General features: G+C 42.5%; 1 protein-coding gene across 2 annotated transcripts; it reads left to right on the top strand.

The window, feature by feature from the left end:
* Nucleotides 1-5,449: 5,449 nt before the first annotated feature.
* Nucleotides 5,450-19,089, top strand: Srsf12 (serine and arginine rich splicing factor 12). 2 transcript variants are annotated; one of them, XM_040740435.1, is made up of 6 exons: nucleotides 5,478-5,566; nucleotides 6,387-6,475; nucleotides 10,718-10,822; nucleotides 12,588-12,691; nucleotides 12,864-13,005; nucleotides 16,732-19,089. In XM_040740435.1, exons 5-6 carry the CDS (start codon nucleotides 12,875-12,877, stop codon nucleotides 17,099-17,101), a joined length of 501 nt encoding a protein of 166 aa, XP_040596369.1. In that variant the 5' UTR covers nucleotides 5,478-5,566; nucleotides 6,387-6,475; nucleotides 10,718-10,822; nucleotides 12,588-12,691; nucleotides 12,864-12,874; the 3' UTR covers nucleotides 17,102-19,089. The 2 variants fall into 2 exon arrangements, with proteins under 2 accessions (XP_040596362.1, XP_040596369.1); XM_040740428.1 differs by lacking the exon at nucleotides 6,387-6,475 and having other exon boundaries at nucleotides 5,450-5,566.
* The last annotated feature ends 2,545 nt before the right edge of the window (nucleotides 19,090-21,634 follow it).

The following is a 21,634-nucleotide window of genomic DNA, read 5'->3' as shown; positions in this document are numbered from 1 at the left end:
TCTCCCCAGAGCCTGAGGAGCGGAAATGGAGTAGGGCTGTAACACTTTCACGAGAAACCTTCTGCTAATGAAGCAGAGTTGCTACACTCTGGGGGACTCCAGCCAAACTGTAACAACTTCCTTGCTGGAGCAGAGCTGTTACACTGGGGAAGTCTTTCCCTAGAGCAGGACTGTAAGCTCCTATGATTACTGTGACCTCCTGAGTTCTAGAATACCTTTCCATCCGAGTCACTGCAATGCTCACAGTGTGACCCTCTCCTCCCTGCACACACCAACCCGCCTTAAGAAAATGCTCCGATGAGGTATAGTGGCACACAACTTCAACATCAGCTCACAGTAAGCAGAAACAGGAAGATCTGTTCTTTTAAGGCCAGCTTGCTCTACATAGTGAGTTCTAGGACAGCCAAGGCTACATAATGTGACCTTGTTTCAAAAGTAAATAAAATTCAGCAGCAATTACTCAAAATAACACATAACTTTGTAAGATAGAAATTCACGTAAAATATGTCTAGTGTTAGCTACAAGTTCACTGCCATCCGGTGGTATATTTCTATTCTGCTGTCATCAGTATGTGATTTCTTCCTCAAGAAACCCTCTTGACCCAAGATACTCCAACATGCCGGTTATCCATCCAAACTCCAGGCAATGGGACAAAAGCTGATAAAATCCCTTTCGGGTGCTGTTCCAGGCATCTCTGTGGAACATTACTGTTTACATGCCTTTGGTCAGAACACAGTCGTGCTGACAGCGCGGCAAGGGAGGCTGAGAGCTATAGTCTCTTCAGATGGGTAGTGTGGCTTCTAGAGCAGGCAATTGGAGATGAGCAAAGCAGAAAACAGGAAGAAAAGATAAGAACCACCAGACAGCTAGAGGCACCTGTCATTTTGAATACAGCAAATCAACCCTAAAAACTGGCAAATGAAGAAACATCCACATCTAATAAATTCAAGATATAGATTCGTATTAGGGAACATACTGGCTTCCAAAAGAAACTAACTTACCCCTCCTACTTAGGTTACCATAGAATGAGCTTTTTACATATTTCCTACACACAGAATAAGTTTACATTCATAATAGGAGGCAATCATATGTTCTCCAACTGGACTATATGAAATGGTTGGTGTTTTATAAAAGTGTAGGATAATGGGAAGATTTATAATTCATCCTATATAAATCTCCTATCATCTGGGGGTGTGGTCTGTGGTAGAGCATTTGACTGGCATTTGACCCCCAGTACGGAACCAATCAACCAAAGCAGCAAAAACAAAACCAGCAAACAAAAAACAAGCTTCTCCATCACCTCCCCCTTCATGGTTATGACCCTGTTGAGGCAGCTTGGGGCAGCTCTCGCTAGAGGAGAGTTACTGCCATCTGCTGGGGAACTGCAACATTAACCCTTCAAATTACCACCCAGGCTTCAAGGCACACACACACACACACACACACACACACACACACACACACACACACACGCTCACGCACAACTTAATTTCTTAATTAGTTATAGTTCTCCACTATGACACTCAAAACCAAATCTAGATAGTTAATCTGGTTAAGCTACTCTAGTCTGACGTGTGTGATGACACACATCTGTAAATCAGCATTTGGAGGGCTGAGACAGGACAGTCTCAGAGTACAGGGCCAGTCTGGGCTATATAGCAAGCTCCTTAATTTCAGGGAGTTCACAACTCAAAGGCTTCAGGAAGTCCCTGAAACTGACTCGATACACAAAGACCCTCCTTCCTCAAGCAGCAAAGACTCCTGAGAAACACTTTCGAACAAGCTAATCTCCCAGAAAAGGTTCAGACCAGCTGAGTAGCCTGGAAGATACTCTACAATCTGTTTAGTTACATGTAGGTTGCTCAGTGAGATAGTTCTCAGCTTTTTTGAGCTGTTACAGATACTAGAATGGGCCTTGGTGCTGCAACTGTCTTTGAGTCATTCCTGTAAGTAACCCCTCCCCCATATTCCTGTAGGTAACCCAATAAAACCCATCTATTCAATTGAACTTTGGTGATATCTGTATTTTTCTTTGTTGTGAATAGACATTTGTTCACACACCCCAGGAATAGTGTCACACAACACATGGTGACTTATGAACTATAATCCTAGTACTTGGAGGCTGAAGTAGGGAGGTTACCATGAATTCAAAGCCAGGTTGTGCTACATAGTGAGTTCCAGAGCAGCATGAAGTACAGAGTGAGACATTATCTCAACAACAACAACAACAACAAAAAGAAATCAGAGAGTTGCAATCCTCCTGTACTATTTAGGAGCGATTCTCTGGGTGGGAAACAGAATGAGCAGAAAGGCCTTTCATTCTACATTCCAAATGACAACACTGCTCTTAGCTTACAGAGAGAAGTCCTAGGAGCAAATACCCAAACATCAGATACAATTCCCTGTGTGCCTTTGCTCTTTCCTTTTAATATTGTAATTATATTTTACTGATTTGTGTATGTGTACATGTGAAGATGAGAGAAGAACTGTTGGGGTCTGTTCTCTTTCCATCACATAGGTCCTTGGAATCAAAGTCAAGTTGTCGGGATTGGTGGTGAGCACCCTTACCTACTGAGCCATCCCACCAGCCACCATCTGCTCTCAATACAGCATACACAATGATTTAAGAATTTGTCCATCTGAGTGCTCGGGAGGCAGAGGTAGAGTCTCTGAGTTTGAGGCCAGCCTGGTCTGCAGAGTGAGTTCCAGGGCAGCTGGGACTACACAGAGAAATCCTGTCTCAAAAAAGAGAAGAAAAGAAGAAGAAGAAGAAGAAGAAGAAGAAGAAGAAGAAGAAGAAGAAGAAGAAGAAGAAGAAGAAGAAGAAGAAGAAAAGAATTTGTTCATTAAGACAAGCTTTAACAGTTGAAAGTGGGTTGTGACTTTTTTTCTTTTTACAATACTCTTTATAGATCTGTAATTTCTTCTTCCTCTCCACCCTGCTGTACTGAGCTATATACCCAGCTCTCTGCTGATTTCAGTTGCAAGTTTTGGGTTTGGTCATTTGGTTGGTTTTTGGTTTCTGAAGACAGGGTTTCTCTGTATAACAGCCCTGGCTGTCCTGAAACTTGCTTTGTAGACCAGACTGGCCTCAAACTCACGGAGATCTACCTGCCTCTGCCTCCCAAGTTCTGGGATCAAAGGTGTGAGTCACCACACCTGGCTCAACTACAACTTTATAAATCTTGTTCTTTTTCTAGGAAGGGATGGGCGTGCATGCCTGTAATTCCAGTGCTACAGAGGCTGCTACAGGAGAATTGCTGTAAATTCAAGCCCACCTGGAGCTACGTCAGTGAGTACCAGACCAGCCAATGCTACACAATGAGACCCTGTCTCCAAGGGGGAAAAGCAAAATAATTATAGTGTTTACATGAGAAAAGACACAAGAGTTTCTTCAAATATTTAAAAATATAAGTCCTGTCTTTGGGAGGAAATTAAGAGGCATGAAATAGACTGCAAATTTTCAGGTCAATTCATTTTACTCAGAGGCTTGAAGGTGAGAATTGGCAAAAAGGTCCACAAAATCTTATGTCCTCCACAGAGCAGAAGTCCCTAGCCACGTTGTCACTCTAGACTAACTTCTTACTCTTTTAATTTAAAATGTTTCTATTTGAACGGGAGGGGTCACGTCACGCATGTGTGTGCGGTGTGCTTGTGCAGAGGCTAACTTCTTATTCTTTTAATTTAAAATGTTTCTATTTGAACGGGAGGGGTCACGTCACGCATGTGTGTGCGGTGTGCTTGTGCAGAGGCTAACTTCTTATTCTTTTAATTTAAAATGTTTCTATTTGAACGGGAGGGGTCACGTCACGCATGTGTGTGGTATGGGAGGGGTCACGTCACGCATGTGTGTGTGGTGTGCTTGTGCAGAGGCTAACTTCTTATTCTTTTAATTTAAAATGTTTCTATTTGAATGGGAGGGGTCACGTCACGCATGTGTGTGGTATGGGAGGGGTCACGTCACGCATGTGTGTGGTGTGCTTGTGCAGAGACTAACTTCTTATTCTTTTAATTTAAAATGTTTCTATTTGAACGGGAGGGGTCACGTCACGCATGTGTGTGGTATGGGAGGGGTCACGTCACGCATGTGTGTGGTGTGTGCTTGTGCAGAGACCAGAGGAGGCTGCAGGCCGTTTCCACTCTACCTCTCTGACTTCTCTGAAGATGGAGTCGCTCACTAAGCCTGAAGATTTGGACCTCTCCACTTCTTCAGGCCTTGCTGCCCAGGGCGCTTCTGCCCTCACAATGCTGGGGTCACAGGTGTGTGGCTATGCCCAGTTTTTCCCCCCACAGAGATGCTGGGAATTCTAATTCAGGCCCTCATGTTTATACAGCAAGCACTCTTATCAACTGGGACATCCCCTCAGTCACTAGACTTACCACACTCCCTGACAAGCCTCTGCAGCCCCGTGAAGTGTCATCTGATGCCTTGAAGACTTGATTCAGTAAATCAGTACTTTTGCTTATAAAGCTTAGAACTTTGGGTAAATGTGATTAAAAAAAAACCTAGGGCAGGGAGGGTTTTCCGTTTGGACCCCATGCCTACGCCACCCCAGTGTAATATTATTTGAGATGTCTACCCTTGAAAGTGGTCCTGCTTTAGGCCCTCAAACAGAATACCGTTGTATTGAAAAAGATGCTTAGCTGCTTCAGAACATGTCTGGAAACTGAAAGGATAATTCTATGCAGTTATCGGTGAGAACTCGTCTCACTTGGCCCAGGCTCGCCTCAAACTCCTTTTGTAGAAGAGGATGACCTCTGACCCTTCTACCATCACCTCCCCAGTGCTGGGATTACAGGTGCCACCTCCATTCCTGTTTTATGAGATACTGGAACAGTGTTCCTCCTGCAGGCTAGGCAAACACTCCACCAACTGAGCTAACCGCACCCCAGGCCTGACGCGCCCAGTCCTTAGAGGCTGAATTTCATTAAGCCACCAAATGTGTTGCATTTGTTACAGCAGCCCAGGTAACCAATACAAAGTACTCTCAACTTACCTATTATAAGGACAGCTGGAGCCACAGTATGTAAGTGTGAAGCCACAATACATAAGGGATTCTAGGCCTGAGAGCTTGTTACAAAAATGCAAACAAGCAAACAAACAAAAGACCTCCTGTCTGGGTCTCTTTGCTGCTTACCCAGTTTATTACCAGTTTATAACTGCTCTTCCCTACTCGTGTGTGTACATTTGTTCTCCATTGAGGGACGGAGCTGATCTCTCCTGGGAAACGCTGAGGATAAGCTTGCATGCCCTCAACAGGGGCCCTGTCCCTTGCTCATGGCTCTTTCGAAGCTCTGCCTGGGATCTCTTCTAGAGCTGCTTGGGTGAGGCATGCCTCCTGGCCTGGATCGCCGGCTATCCGGCTTGTTCCCCAGGAGGCAGTGGCCAGGTCGATGCTCACGCGGCAGCTCAGGCCCCGCGCCCCCCGCCCGCGTCTGCGGCTGCGCGGCCGGCCCGGGAGGGGGCGCGGCGGGCAGCTGGGAGCGGGGCCGCGAGCGGCATGTCTCGTTACACCAGACCCCCCAACACCTCCCTGTTCGTCAGGAACGTCGCCGACGCCACCAGGTGAGCCAAGACGGGACTCCGCGGGAGTACGGACCCGGGCGGCGGGGTGTCTGGGTGCGGGCTGGGCGGTGGGCTCGCTGGCTGTCAGATGCAGGCCGGGTGCCCCGGTGCCAGGTTGCAGGCTGTCGGGGTGCCAACCGGCTGTCGGGGTACCAGTCGGGCATTGGAGTGCTGGACAGGTGTCAGGATACCGGAATAAGAGGTGTCCGGGAGTCGGGGTGCTGACCAGGTGTTGGGGTGCTGTCATGATGACAGGATGCTGGCCGGGTGTCGAGGTGCGCGCGGGCTGTGGTGGCAGTGCTGGCCCAGGCCCTGTTGTCACTGCATCCTGCTGACGCCGCCCACTAACCTTCCGGAGGAACTGGGGCTATCTCATCTCAGGATGCGCACCTTAGGCCTTGCAATTTCCTCTGCGCTATTCAGACAGTGCTTATGGCCCAAATTTAATATACAAGGCCAGCCTGGTCTACAACAAGTTCCAGGACAGCCAAAGTTGTTACACTGAGAAACCCTGTCTCTAAAAACATATTTATGTATGTGTGTGGGGGGGGGAGTCAATTTGATGTACATGTTTTTTCTTTGAGTGCTGGGAACAGTCTTATCCTTCATCATGGTTAAGTAGTCAGTTTCAATGCTGGGAGTCTATCCCCTCCAGCCCTCTTTGAAAATTCTGTCTAGATGATGCCAAGCATAGAGCTTGAGAACTGCCCCTTCTCATATATCACTTTTTCCTTTAATAGGAGCCAGAGGGAATGGGAGGGGGGACATTAATAGACACCTTAATTTCACTGAATTACTTAATCCACTTTCTACTCTGCAGTCTTGTCCATTTAAGGAAAAGTCCTAGTTCAAGGATTTTAAGGCGTTACCTGGACCCAAAGAGTCACAAATCTATGCAACACTTCACTTGTAAGTTTTCAGGGATAATCCTGATTTAAGTTTTGTTTTGTTGAGACAGGGTCTGTATCTAGTCCAGGCTGGCCTCAAATCCCCTACATAGGCTAAAACAACCTCCAACTTCTGATCCTACTGCCTCCACCTCCCTCCCAAGTACTAGGATCACCGGCGTGTGCCACCACTAAGATAACAATTTACTTTTAGGATATTAAGTGTTTCAAATCTGATCGTTACAAATTTATATGCCACAACTATAGACTGTGAATCAATGGAATTTTAAGATGCCTGTGTTTTATTGTTCTTCTCTTGACCTGTTTATCAATAGTCAGAGAAGCAATATTTAACATTTGGATAGGCTTTTAAAAAATCTCACACTTAGACAACTTGAACAATAAGCCCCAGGTCTTCACGGCATCTTTACAAAAGAAACCCCAGAGATGTCCACTTCTAATGGCCACAAGAGCTAAGCAGAGTAATACAGGTGAGTAAACAGTCAGCTTCCAGGGCATAACAGAAGGGTATGGACTGCAGCAAATGAGCATTTACCATCTAATGGGGAAGTCACGTTGCCACTTTTTTTCCCACCACGTAGGTCCCAGGGATAGAACTCAGATCCTCAGGCTTCGAGGCAGACGTCTTTATTCACAGAGCCATATGGATAGACCCTCATGCAGCTTAACATTGCCAACGTTTTAAACTAGTTCGGTCAGGCTGTCGTGGAAGAAGAGAATAACTCCCTCAAGTTGTCCTCTGACCTCACATAAGCCATACCCACACCCACACATGATAACTAAATAAAGATGTATTCAGTTGAATAATGTGAATTCTCATGTTTGTAGATTTGGAAGCTATAAAATATCAGCTGCTTCATGTTTCTATAATGCTCAAACATTGTGCATACTAAATAAAACACATCTGGGCTGGGGGTTGTAGCTCAACGTAGATTGCAGTTAGGCCTTGGGTTCTATCCCCAGCGCCATAAAGTAAAACAAATGAAAACATGTCTTCATGTGACCACTAACCTTGGATCCAGGTAACCCTCCACTAAGTGCTGAGACTGATAATTGAGAGTTACTAATCCTAGTTTCTGTTCTTAAATCATCTTCTAGCCCACCACTGGGGAGGTAATCAAAACTGAGATTATTTTGTATCAAGAGACAACATGCCGGCAAAGCACCCGTACACACAAAATAATAATTTTTAAAAAGTAAAAACATTATTCTAGGTTTTGCATGTTTCCATATAAAACTTGGTGGATTTTTTTTTCAATTTATGTAAGGAATTGTGCTGAGGATTGTGTTGAATCTGTAGATGGCTTTTGATAGGCTGACCATTTCACAATATTAATTGACCTATCCATAAGCATGGGAGGTCTTTTCTTCTGGTATCTTTTTCAGTTTCGGCAATTTCTTAAAGTTTTGATTATGTCAGTCTTTCACTTCCTTAGTTAAATTTATCCAAAGTTTTTGTTTTGTTTTGTTTTTTGAGACAGGATTTCTCTGCATTGCCCTGGCTGTCCTGGAACTCACTCCATAGACCAGGCTGACCTCAAACTCACAGAGATCCGCCTGCCTCTGCCTCCCGAGTGCTGGGATTAAAGGCTGTGCCACCAACGCCCGGTTACCTCAAGATTTTAAAAAAGATTTATTTATTTATGTGTGCAAGTGTTCTGCCTGCATGTGTGTCTGTGCACCGTATGCATGTCTGATACCCAAGGAGGTCAAAGAGAGCACCAGATCCCCTGGATCTGGAGTTATGGACAATTGTGAGCTGCCATGTAGTTCCTGGGAATAGAACCCAGGCCCTCTGCAAAAACAAGTGCCCTTAACAACTAAGCCATCTCTCCACTCCTCCCAAGATAATTTTTGAGGCTATTGTGAATGGTACTGTTTCTTTATTTCTCCCTTAGTGTGTAAACTTCCAAGTTTACCATTAAGTTGTTAATATAAGAATGCACAAGCTTTTTGATGAAGGCACTTAATATTAACTTTTTCCTCTTAGAACCACCCTCATTGTGCCCCATAGATATTGTGTCTTTGTTTCACTTAATTCTAGGAAGTTCTTTAATTTTTGTGATTTCTCCCTTGAACTAGTTTCCATTAACTAGTGTGTTGGTCTAGTTTCCATGAGTTTGTGTACTTGCTGCCATTTCTATTGTTGTTGATACACATACAGATTTTCTCTTTTATGGTCAGATAGGCAACGGAATGGTATTTCAGTTTCCCTATGTTTGTTGAGATTTGCCTTGTATCTTAATATGTGGTCAGTTTTGGTGAAAGTTCTATGAGCTGCTGAGAAGAATGTGTGTTCTTTAGCGTTTGGGTGAATGTGCTGGATATTTATTAGATCTGCTTGCTTTATGATATCATTTAACTCCAGGGTGTCTCCATTTATTTTTTGTCTGTTGTGACCTGTCTGTTAGTAACAGCTGGGTATTAAAGTCACCCACCACCGTTGTGTGAGAGTCAATATGTAATTTTAGAGTTAATGTATGAAACTAGTTGCCCTGTTTTGACACATATATTTTTAGAATTAGAATATTTGGCTGGTGGGCTTTTCTTTAATTGAGTATGGAGTACCCTTCCTTAACTCTTCTCATGAGTTTTTGTTTAAAGTCTGTTTTGTCAGATAGTAGAATACACTTGCTTCCTGGTACCATTTGCTTGAGATGGTATCTGCTCTAGATGGTGTGTTTCTTGGAGATAGCACAAAGATGGATTGTGATAGTCTGTATCCTTTTACTGGGGAACTGAGACCATTAATACTGACAGTCGTTGTTGAAAGTGTTTATTAATTCTTGTTTTGTTACTGTGGTGTTGTTTGCTCGGACTTCTGACAACTGGTGCCTCCCTGGGTGTGTTTAGTCTTCCTCTCAGACCAAGGTATTCCCTCCATTATCCTCTGCAGAGCTGGTTTAGTGGGTATAAATGCCTTAAATCTGTTTTTATCATGAAATATTTTATTTCTCCTTTCATTGCAACTCCTAGTTTTGCTGAGTATAGCGGGCTGGGTTGGCATCTGTGGTCTTTCAGAACTTGTAGAATGTCATTCCAGGTCCTTCTTGGTTTGGTGTTCTCCAAAGACTAATCAGTGTGTTGGTGACTGGAGAGATGGCTCAGCAGTTAAGAGCATTGGCTACTGTCCCAGATGACCTGAGTTCAATTCCAAGCACCAAGAGATGGCTCACAACTATCTGTAACTCCAGTTTCAGGAGCTCTGATGCCCTCTCCTGGCTTCTCTGAGCACCAGTCATACAAGCAATGCAACCTACACACATGTAGGGAAAGCACTTTTACACAGAAAATAAAAGTAAATCTTAAAGAAAAATCACTGTAGCTGGGCGTTGGTGGCGCACGCCTTTAATCCCAGCACTCGGGAGGCAGAGGCAGGCGGATCTCTGTGAGTTCGAGGCCAGCCTGGACTACCAAGCGAGTTCCAGGACAGCCTCCAAAGCTACAGAGAAACCCTGTCTCGAAAAACCAGAAAAAAAAAAAAGAAAAATCACTGTAATTCTGATGGACCTGTCTTTACATGTGATTTGATCTTTCTCTCTTGCAGCTGTTAATACCCTTTTTTAGTTCTGTACATTAAGTATTTTGGTTATTATGTGTTGTGAGGAGTTTCTTACCTGATTCTGTCTATTTGGTGTTCTGTATACTTCTTGTACCTTGATAGGCACCTCCTTCTTTAGATTGTGGAGAATTTTTTCTATGATTTCATTGAAAATATTTTCTTTGCCTTTGACCTAGTTTCTTCTCCATCTTCTATACTTATAATTTATAGGTTTGATCTTTTTATAGTGTAATGGTGTAACCTGCAATCCTGAGCACCTGGGCGGCAGAGGCAGAAGGACTGTGAGTTCAAGTCCAGCCTGGTCTACATGGCAAGACTTGGTTTCCCCACCCCACAAAAGAAAGAAATGTGGATAATTGTTACCAGAGACTGTTCTAGAAACGGAGTTTAGCCAATAGTCTTTTTTATTTTTTCTTGTATTTGTGCATAGGCCTCTCTCTGTATTGTTTCTCTCCACCCCCCCCTCCTCTCTCTCCATGCTTGAAGATTAAAAGCCAACTTGCAGGAGATGGTTCTCTCTTTCCACCTTGTGGGTTATGGTTTTGAACTCAGGTGTTTAGGCTTAGCTACACATGCCTTTACCCATTGAGCTAACACACTTTGTTTTGAAAATTTCCATTGGATTTCTGTAGCAAAGTGTGTATTCCAGCTGTTTATCGCGTTGTTTCTGTAACACTCCAGGCCCGAAGACTTACGCCGAGAATTTGGTCGATATGGCCCCATAGTAGACGTTTACATACCACTTGACTTCTACACTCGCCGCCCCAGAGGATTCGCTTACGTTCAATATCCTTTATCTTATGTATGCATGCAAATATACTTCATACATGTGCTTATACACATGTGTATTTAGGAGTGTATGCTATCAGATCAACATTGCCTAATTAAATGTCTTTGTTTCTTTATCTCAGAGAATCTAAGACAGTCCACAGCAGCTGGCAAGGGCCCCGCCTCTCAGCTTGGTTCCCCTTATTAGCTAGACTCCAACCACAAGCCTAGCAGGCATGACAAAAGGCACCCAAGTTCAAGCAGAGAGTAAAGAGGGAGGGTGGACACAGGTGTAAAGCCTGGAAGAATGAGGCTTTCCTATATTTATTCAGGGTTCTTGAGTCAAATCCAAGTCTGATTTTATTGGTTCTACATCTCTGATAAAGTCTACTCTGCAAGTCCTACACTGAGGTCATTGCCAACCTCCTTTTGTATGCAATATTTGAGCTTCCTTGTTTATTTGCTATTTTAAGAAAACTAGTAACAAGGCCCAGCATGATGATTCACACCTTACTAGCAGCTTGGGAAGCAGAGAGATTCTCTGTTGGTTCAAGGACAGCCTGGTCTATATATGGAGCTGCAGGCCAGCCAAACTACAAACTACAAAATGAGAGAGAGAGAGAGAGAGAGAGAGAGAGAGAGAGAGAGAGAGAGAGAGAGAGAGAGAGAGAGAGAGAGCGAGCACTAGTAAACAACCTTCTGAAATGGAACTATTTCCATTTTACACAGCTACTGTCCATTATAGTAAGGCTTGGGACCATATGCTTTAGATAAGGGAATTTAGAGGGGCATTTCAAATCAGTCTGTATGATTCCAGATGGTCACAGATTGTTTCTGGATGAAAAATAGACATGATTTCTCCTAGATCTGGCTGAGGAAAAAAGTTCCCTGTAGATATGGGAGAGAAGACAGCCAGAGGCATCAGGAAGGGCCGGGACTGAACTAGACCATGGAGATGGGGTAGGCAGGACAAGAGAGTAACGAGAACCCAAGAGGCCAAGACAGCATGTATCCAAAATGGCTGTCTTGTACAGGGAAGAAAAGCTGGAGGACGGGAAGGGAAGCTCAGGGACTGGTTAGGGTAGGGGATAGGATATGCCAGTCAGGATGACACTGGAAAGCCACATGTGATGCTGAGAGACAGGTGGCCAGGGTCCATTCTCCTATGTTAATAGGCACTCAGTTAACCATCTTCCCAGGCTGCAAGACCTAATAATTTTCTGTTAATTTATACTTACATCCCAGTAGTGACACAAAGGGGACGGTTGGAAGTAGTAGGTTCAAAGGTGGGCACTGTCCTTAAAGGATTGAAGTAGACCCTTGTGTTAGCTTTCTTTTATTGTTGCAATTTTGTTTACAATGAGTCATTTCTCCGAAACTTCATAACTAGACTTTTACCGATAGAGTACTTTTACTTGCAGAATAAAAACTTCTGCATGTTGATATTTTCAGTGAAATCCCTGATGGATCCTTTCTGAAAAGGTTTGGGGGGTGACAATAAGCCCTAAATAGTTTATTTTATAATGTCAGCTAATTTGAGATTAATTCTTTTCTCACATTTCAAGTTATGCGCTAACTGTATCTACTGTTCTATTTTTTATTCATATTTCTAAATCACAAGAGGGCATTTGTCTTCATAATAAAATATAAAAGCTTTTCTGGTTATTCCTATTGGAGCCAGAACTTGTTTTATTTTTGTCAATTTAATTTCACATATAAATATTAACCTAGAAATATTTTTGCTTACCATCTGATGTCCATAGTGTCCTTAACAGCTGATCATGTTTGAAGATGTTCGAGATGCTGAGGATGCACTTTATAACCTCAATAGGAAGTGGGTATGTGGCCGGCAAATTGAAATACAGTTTGCACAAGGTGATCGAAAAAGTAAGTGTAAATGACCATTAGATCTCCATTACTTAGCAGGACTGTTACTGTTACAGAGTGTGAGCAACAGTAGCATGTCATTTAAAGTTCTTCACTTTAAAGACCCACTGAGTGGCAGCTACCGTGGTTTTTAGGTAGTGAACTGTTAGAAGCCTTGTTCTTCATATTCTAGCACCCGGCCAAATGAAGTCAAAAGAACGGCACCTGTGCTCCCCAAGTGACCACAGGAGATCCAGAAGCCCCAGCCAGAGGCGATCTCGAAGTCGGAGTTCATCATGGGGAAGAGACAGGAGGCGGTCAGACAGTCTGAAAGAGTGAGTACCCAAAACAACAGTGCACCATTTCATTTTCTGATTTTCGGGGGAAACATTTTAAAGAATTACTGGGGGCAGGGACTACTTAAATGACTTTGTTTAATATGCACAAACAAGCTTCTGTGGAAATTATGCTGTTCTCTATAGAAGATTGGTTCTGTTTGTTTTCCTAGACAGTGGGGTTGAACTCAGGACCTGGCACGGGCTGGCAGGTACTATACCTCTACACAGGCAGTGGGGCTGTATTCCTAGCACCCCCTCCTTTTTAGACAGGGTCTTGTTATTGTTATTTAATTGTGTGTTATAAGTATATGCTTATGTCTGTGTGTGCACATGTATGCATTATGCATGTGAGTGTGCATGGGTGTGGTTAGAGGTTTATATGGGGAGTCTTTCTCTCTACCTTGGTTCTTGGCAATGGGGGTCTATCACTTAATCTGAAGCTCATCCTGAAGGCTAGACTGACTGCCAGTGAACTGGAATCCACCTTTCTCCACCCCACCACATCCCCCATTCCTGGGTTTACAGATGGGCAACACTACCTCCTAACTTTTTAAAGGTGCTATACAATCCAAGCTCTCTTTGAACACACTATTTAGCCCAGGTTGGGCTCAAATTTGAGATGATCCTCCTGCCTTAACCCCCAGGTTCTGGGATTACAAGCACACATCACCACACCTAGCTCATATATTGTTGTTCAACTTGAATTCATTGGGTATATTCATGGACTTTTCAGTGTTGTCTTGAGTATCATGGGACTTGACTTAATTTTAACTTTTTAAATAGGTAAATACTATGAAACTGGTCATAGTGGCACATACCTGTAATCCCAGCATTGGGAGGCAGAAGCAGGAAGATCTAGAATTCAAAGTTGGACTAAGTCATGCATATCAAGATCTGTCTCAGCTTCTTTTCCCCTAAATAAAAGGTTCACACCAAAAAGAAGAAAGATAATATATACCCCTCCCCCACAAAATGGAGGAAAATGTATCCCGTAGCCCCAGTACTCAAGAAATTACAAAAAAGAGCTACGCACACACACACACACACACACACACACACACACACACACACAAATAGAAAAAGAAAAGAACACTTGGGCTGTTACCAGGCACCTTTGACCTTTTAACAGTCTGAATTTCAGTCTCTTTTAAATTTTAAATTCAGTTCTTGAATTTCCTTTTGTTAATCTCATGAGGTCTTATCCTATACATTAAGAATTTAAAGAAGGCTAATTACCCTTGGGGAATAGACAAAGCCACCTGATGTCCTCCTGTAGCCTCTGCATGCTTACACATGGGTACCGCCACTCCCCCAAAACACACACATACCCCCACACACACACACACTCATAATTAAAAATAAAGACAGCCATTTGGTGGCTTTGAACTCTGGGGCTTGTAACTCAAGTTTTCCTTATGTTGGCTGTTCACTAATACTTTCAGATTATAAATGTTGTGAGGAGGGTTTTGTTTTTCTTTTGATAGAGAGTATCACTGTGTAGTTAAGGCTGGCCTGGAACTTGAGATCCTCCTGCCTCAGCCTTTTGGAATGCTGGGACTATAGGCATTTACCATCCTGCTAGTTCATATAGCAGTTTTTGATTTTACAAGCATTATTTATAAACTTTAAATAATTGTTTTCTTTCTTTCCCTATTTATAAGGCTTTTTTTTCTTCTGATTTTATTCCTGTTAGCAGTTGTTTAACCCAGCTGGGTGTTGGGTTGCCTGTCTATAATTCCAGCACTTGGGATATTGGACAGGATAGTCACAAATTTGAGACTGACTGGATTGCACAGCAAGAGTCTGTCTCAAAAAGCAGACAGAGAGAGAGAGAGAGAGAGAGAGAGAGAGAGAGAGAGAGAGAGAGAATGTTTAATCCAATTTAAATATACATAACTTTTTATGAAACTAAGGCATATGATATAGGGTCACAAAGTAAAAATGTTTTGAACATACATTTCTAATGTAACAGATATTACAGACTTGTTACTTATGTTTGAACCAAAAGCATGAATGATACAATTAGAACTTTTCCTTTTAGGGCTGGAGGTGTGGTTTGGTATATTTGCCTGGCAAACACAAAGCCCTGTGTAGGTTTTTTTCCTCTTTGGGGGCCACCACCCAGCTCCCCAATAAACACATGGAGACTTATGCTTACTTATGAATGCCTGCTTTAGCTTGACTTGTTTCTAGTCAGCTTTTCTAACTGAAATTATCCCATTCCTCTTTAACTATGGTTTGCCTCTGGGCTTTTTATCTTTCTTTATTCTATCTATCTTTCTTTCCTTCCTACTTTGTGGCTGGCTGTGTGGCTGGATGGCTAGACCCTGGTGTCCTCCTCGCCTTCTCTTCTCTCACTCCTGGAATCTTCCCCTAGATTTCTCCTCCTATTTGTTCTCTCTACATGCCAGCCCTGCCTATTTCTCCTGCGAAGCTATGACCCTTCAGCTCTTTATCAGACCAATCAGGTGTTTTGGACAGGCAAAGTAACACAGCTTCACAGAGTTAAACAAATGCAACATAAAAGAAGGCAGCACATCTTTGTATCATTAAGCAGATGTTCCACACTATAAACAAATGTAGCACACTTTAAAATAATATTCCACAACAGGGCTGGAGAGGTTAAGAGCACTGGCTGGTCTTCCAGAGGTCCTGAGTTCAATTCCCAGCAACCACATGGTGGCTCACAACCATCTGCAATTCAATCTGGTGCCCTCTTCTGGCGTGTAGACAGAACACTGTATATGTAATAAATACATAAATCTTAAAAAAATAAAAGAGAACAATTTAAAAAATAAAAAAAAATATTCCACAACAGCCCCAGAGCTACAAAAAAAAAAAGCATCTCATCATTAATCTATTAAAACACAATGTGTTAATCAGAAAGATGTATCTTGCTCAGCGTTTCAGAGGGTGCAGCCCACAGGAGGCTTATGCTGCAGGTTTCTCAATTTCTCAATTCATGGCAAACAGTAAGCCCGGAGGAAAGACCGGGTGGTTAGAAACAGTTGTTACCAGGCAGTGGTGGCACACACCTTTAATCCCAGCACTCTGGAGGCAGAGACAGGTGGATCCCTGAGTTCGAGGCCAGTCTGGTCTACAAAGCAAGTTCCAGGAACAGTCAAAGCTACACAGAGAAACATGGTTTCAAAAGATCAAAAAAGAAAGAAAGAAACAGCTTTCAAAGCACCCCCACCCCCAGGGATCCACCACTTCCAAGAAGGCCTTAACTCCTAACTTACATCTCCTCCTGATGACACCATGCACTGTCAGTCAGTCCATCAAGGGACTAACCCACTGGTTAGGTCAGAACCCTCAGAATCTAGTCACATCCCTTAGGACCGACCACTGGTTAGCAATCGGGCCACTAATACTTGAGTCTGGAGAGGATATTTTTCCTTTTCTTTTCTATTGTGTTAGTATGAGTCTTTCACTTGCATGCATGTCTATGCCTCACATGTATGTAGTACTTTCAGAAGGTTCCAGGTCCCCCTGGAACTGCCCGTACAAATGGTTGTGTGTGCTGACAGTGTGGGTGCTAGGAATCGAACCCACATCCTCTGGAAGACCAGCATGTGCTTTTGCCCACTGAGCCATCCTGACAGCCCCTGTGGGGTTTATTTCACAGCGCATACACAGTGTGCACATCAGGAAGTACTGTCTCTTATATAAAGTACGTTGTCTTGTATAAGGTACGTGCTCTAATGTAACACACGTTTCCAGGTCTCGACACAGGCGATCTTCTTACAGTCAGTCAAAGTCTCGCTCTAAGTCACTACCAAGGCAGTCTACCTCAGCAAGGCAGTCAAGAACACCAAAAAGGAATTCTGGATCTAGAGGACGGTCAAGATCCAAGTCCTTACCAAAAAGGTCCAAGTCAATGGAAAAATCACACTCACGCTCACCTCAAAAGCAGATTGGCTCAGGAGCAAAATCGAGATCCCATGGACGACACTGTGATCACATAGCAAGATCCCCATACAAGTCTCCCAGAGGGTACACCAGCTCCGGAGCCAAGGCACAGACAGCAAAGCATTCTCATTTTCGGTCACATTCCAGATCTCGGAGCTATCATCATAAAAACAGTTGGTGAACAGAAACTTCCAGAGGAGCCACAGAGCTCTGCTCTAAGTTACTAGACCTCGTTTCAGTTAAAGTTCTTCAAGGCTTATAGACATCTGAACTGGTGTTAGTTACTTTGGGCATGTGGAAGGAATAAAATGCCCTAACTTTAATTAATAGATTCTGAGGGTTCTCGATTTAAGGGCTTATCCTCAAATGACTATGTGTACAGTATCTCCCTTGTATAGGGTGTATTTTGTTCACATTGTAGCAAGGGGCTATTTCCCAAAGGAAATAGGCAAAATGGAACCAATATGGAAATTCTACTTAGATACTAAATATTATCAATAATATCATTTACAAAAATATTTTTACTCTAAAGCACTTTTCACATAAAAAGTAACTGTGACTATATGTAATTGCATAGGCCAGACTTAAACTGTTTGACATCTGTGTCTTTCTTGTGACTTCTGTTTAAGCTTAGGCCAATTCTTGGTGGATATTAGTTCAAATTACAGCATTCTGAAATCTCAAAAGATAAAATTTATATAGAGATTCTGTAACTATTTAAAAGAACATTTCATTGTTTTTTTTAATACAACAGCATAGACCAGATGGCATGAAATGATATCCATGTTTGCTTAAAATATGAAAACAAAGCCAGGTGTGGTGGCACATGCCTGTATTCCCAGCATTTGGGAGATGAGGTAGGAAGCTCAAAACCAGCATGGACTGGGCTACACGAGACCCTGCCTAAAAATAAATAAATAAATAAATAAATAAATAAATAAATAAATAAATGCTTTTTAAAAAGTGAAACCATTTTAGAAGTACTAGATTTTGAATGGTTTGAAACTACTCTAAAAATTATGGTGTGGAACACTCAGAATCCATAAATACTCATATTAAGCCTTACATATTTGAAGTACAGTACATTTTGTATAAATTCATATCTATAACCATTATTTCTATATAGCTATTTTCATCTGCATTTTTTCTTTTTAGAGCTCTAGTTCAATATCCTAATTATGTACAAAGTCTTTTTTAAAGAGAATTAAATACTTAGTACATTATACAAAGAAGTACTATTTAATGAGATGTCTTGGTGAGTAAATCTACTCACCAGCCAAACCTGGAAACCTGAGTGCAAGCTGGGAAACTTGAGTTCAATTCCTGAACCACCTCAAAGGTGGAAGAGAACTGACTCCTGCAAACTGTGTCTGACTTCCACACTGTGCTATGGCATATGTGTGCACGTGCACGTGCGCGTGCACACACACACACACACACAAGTGCATGCAAAAACTTAAATTTAAAACTATACCTTCAAGCCAGACATGTAGCACATACACATGCCTATCATCCCAGCACTCAGGAAGCCTACCAGGAACTTGAGACCAGCCTGGGAAACCTGCCCTCTGGCTCTCTGACCCCCCACACACACACACACAAAGAAAAGAAAAAGATCTTCGTAAAAATAGCTTTGAGTCGAGGTGTTTGATTTTTACATTACACTACTCTACATTTTAAAAACCAAATAACTTTGTTGGCAGTTACTGCTTTTGTAGTTGTTGTAACTTAGAATTTCTTTTAAAATGTGTTTGAGGTTTACATTTCAGAAGGTTTTGGTAAATTTCTGATAAAATGGTTTGTATATGACTGTCATAGGAGATATGTTTACAGATTTACTTTGTTGAATCACATTACTGAAACTCACTGTCATCCGTTACAGCTAATATTTATGCCTAGAATACCTAAGAAACCTGTCTTACATTTTCAATATTTGGAGCCATGTTGCTTCCATTAATTTCCAATATAGAATTCCATATACTTTGCATTTTAAATCCTTTATGTGTGAAACAACTTTACAAAATAATTTGTACATTGATGATATTTGGAGAAATGCCACAAATAATGTATATTATACTCTCTGGATATATTTTCTCTATTTAACCATAGCAAAATTTATTTCAAAACTTCACTCTGATGTTCCTCAGTAATAAAGCAATTATAAAAGTATGGGAGACTGTTGCAAACTTCAGGGAGAGTTTTAAGTGCTGTCCTGACAGGTGCATTGGTTTGTGCTGTCATCTTCAATGACTAGTATATGAAAAGCCTTGCTTGGGTTCTTCAGTCCCAGCAAGGGTGGGGGTAAGGAACCAAAGAATCAACTGTACTTTTACAGTGTCTTCACACTTACCAGTTCATTTTATCAAGGGTGCATGACTTTTCCTGGGGAACCTTGAATTAATTTCTATTCACCACAAAAAAGGTTGCTAACAACACACCAAAAGTATTGTTCCATCCCAGTTTAGCTTGGTGAACAGGAAGGAGTCTTGCTTCCAGGCAGCTGTTCTGTAGAGAAAAGCTTCCCCCAGCAACTGTTTCTGTGTCCCATGTGCTGGCTCATGGGGCCCCCTCCCCTTTCTCCAGAAAATGTTAGTGGGCCCAGTCTTAGGAGGGTCCTATGATGTAATCATACCTGTTCTGATATCCACATGGCCATGGTCATGTCATGGCCAGAAAACAGGATTCCATAACACTTAGAAAAACGTTAATGCATTTCTGAACATATTTAAATTTTCTACTTATGTTTGTCTTGGATTTCCAGGATAATACTGTTAATCCCAAAGATGCAGGGAGAAAGTGAAAGGGTAAACTAAACTCAAGGGCTTCACTTCTAATAATTTAGAAATAAAGGACCAGACCCTCACTCAGACCCTGCTTTAGTAGCCATGACAGGCTACAGAAAAGACATGTAGGCCTCTGATACAAGGAAACTCCAGATCCTCTGGCTTCCCAGAGCCTAGGGCCAAAACTGAATGCAAAGAAAGTCCAGACCCTGCCACAAGCCTCCCAGATACTTGGTTCCTGGGAACTGTTTGGCCACAAAAGAAACTCTGGGGGAACCAAAACTTCCCCTATAGTCTACAGGAGTTCTGAAAACTATTGGTATCTATATATACAACAGGTCACCTGTAAGTAACCAGACTATGCCATAGAAACCACAGAATGGTCCCGCTTAGCACTGACCAATGAAAATAATTAGTGCACAGGTATTTCATGTCAATATATGACTTTGAGAAATTCTCCTAATTGTTTCTAAATGTCAATCAAAAACCAACTTGTACTTACTGATGTAATCCTGTAACTTTTGTCTTTAAAACCTAGCAGTAAACTGGCACACCTTTAATTCCAGCACTTGGGAGGCAGAGGCAGACAGATCTCTGTGAGTTCGAGGCCAGCCTGGTCTACAGAGCAAGTGCCAGGACAGGTTCCAAAACAATATAGAGAAACCCTATCTAGAAAAACCAAAACCAAACAAACAAAAAACAAAAAAAAAGTAAAAATAAGAAAAAAAACCATAGCAGTAGACAGGGAACTTCGCTCCCTCTGGAGGCTGATGCGATTGCTAACCAGGCGGGGTCCCTGTCATGGTTGGAAGAACAATTAATACAATTAAAACCTTACTTTTGCAGTTTAATAGGTCTGTCTTCCTGGTGGTCTCTGGGGACTTTGCAACTTGGGCACAACAAAAGAACACTGACTCAAATCATCAAATTAAAGTAAGCAACTAATTAAGACAAGCTTTTTTATTCATGTACACGGGCTGTTCCCCTCTAAAATCGAGGTTCAAGAGATCACCATTGGATATGAAGACAAGGATTTTTATAGCTGAGGGGTAGGGGGTTTCCAAATGAGTGATTTGGCAGGCAAATAGGTGGGGTTACAGAAGCAGAACGTAAGCATAACAAGTTAGTCATAATGACCTCCTGAAACAAAGACATGGTCGCAAGATGGTCATAACAAGGTAGTCATGACCACAGGTCTGTCATAGGTGGCCATATAACCTTTTGAAACAAAGGCATGGTTGCCATTTCCTGAAACAGGCAGTACAGAACCATTTGTAGTTAAGGTTAAAGGTGGGGCATATCCTCAAGCCCAATCCTTGAGAAACGGAGGTCTAATCATAAACAGGAATAAACCTAGTTTGTCTTTACATAAGATGGCTTTTAAGCCCAAGATTGAGGCAGGCTGCTTCATCAATACCTAATGCTTAGGAAGACACTGTTCAATTTACATTTTTCTTATATGTATGGACACTTTGCCAGCATGTGTGTCTGTGCATCAACCCATGCCAGGTGCCCCAGGGAGGCCAGAGGAGGGTGTCAGAACCCTGGAACTGGAGTTATATATGATTGTGAGGCACCATATGGGTGCTGGGATTTGAACCCGAGTTCCCAAGAAGAGCTGTTGACCACTGAACTATCTCTCTGTTGTGCCCAGATCGTCGAGTCCCCCAACAAGGAGACCATCCCATATGTAAAAGCAAAGAGACTTTCTTCAAGTTTGAACTCCTCTCCGAGTATCCAGCACATTGACAGGATCAGAGAGCCTCAAGCTCAGTTGGGGTGGGGTTTTTAGTCAAAGCAGAGATTGAGGTGAGGGATTCCTAAGATTCAGAATTCCTGATTGGCTGACATTTGTCTAGGGATGTCTGGTGAAAGGGGATGGGTGTGTGTGCTGGGCTAAGGGACATCAGGTGATCCTATCTACAAGGGTT

The sequence above is a fragment of the Mesocricetus auratus genome, unplaced genomic scaffold (assembly GCF_017639785.1).
Source record: "Mesocricetus auratus isolate SY011 unplaced genomic scaffold, BCM_Maur_2.0 Super-Scaffold_6730, whole genome shotgun sequence".
Classification (NCBI taxonomy): domain Eukaryota; kingdom Metazoa; phylum Chordata; class Mammalia; order Rodentia; family Cricetidae; genus Mesocricetus; species Mesocricetus auratus.
This window is presented reverse-complemented; position numbering and strand designations above follow the sequence as displayed.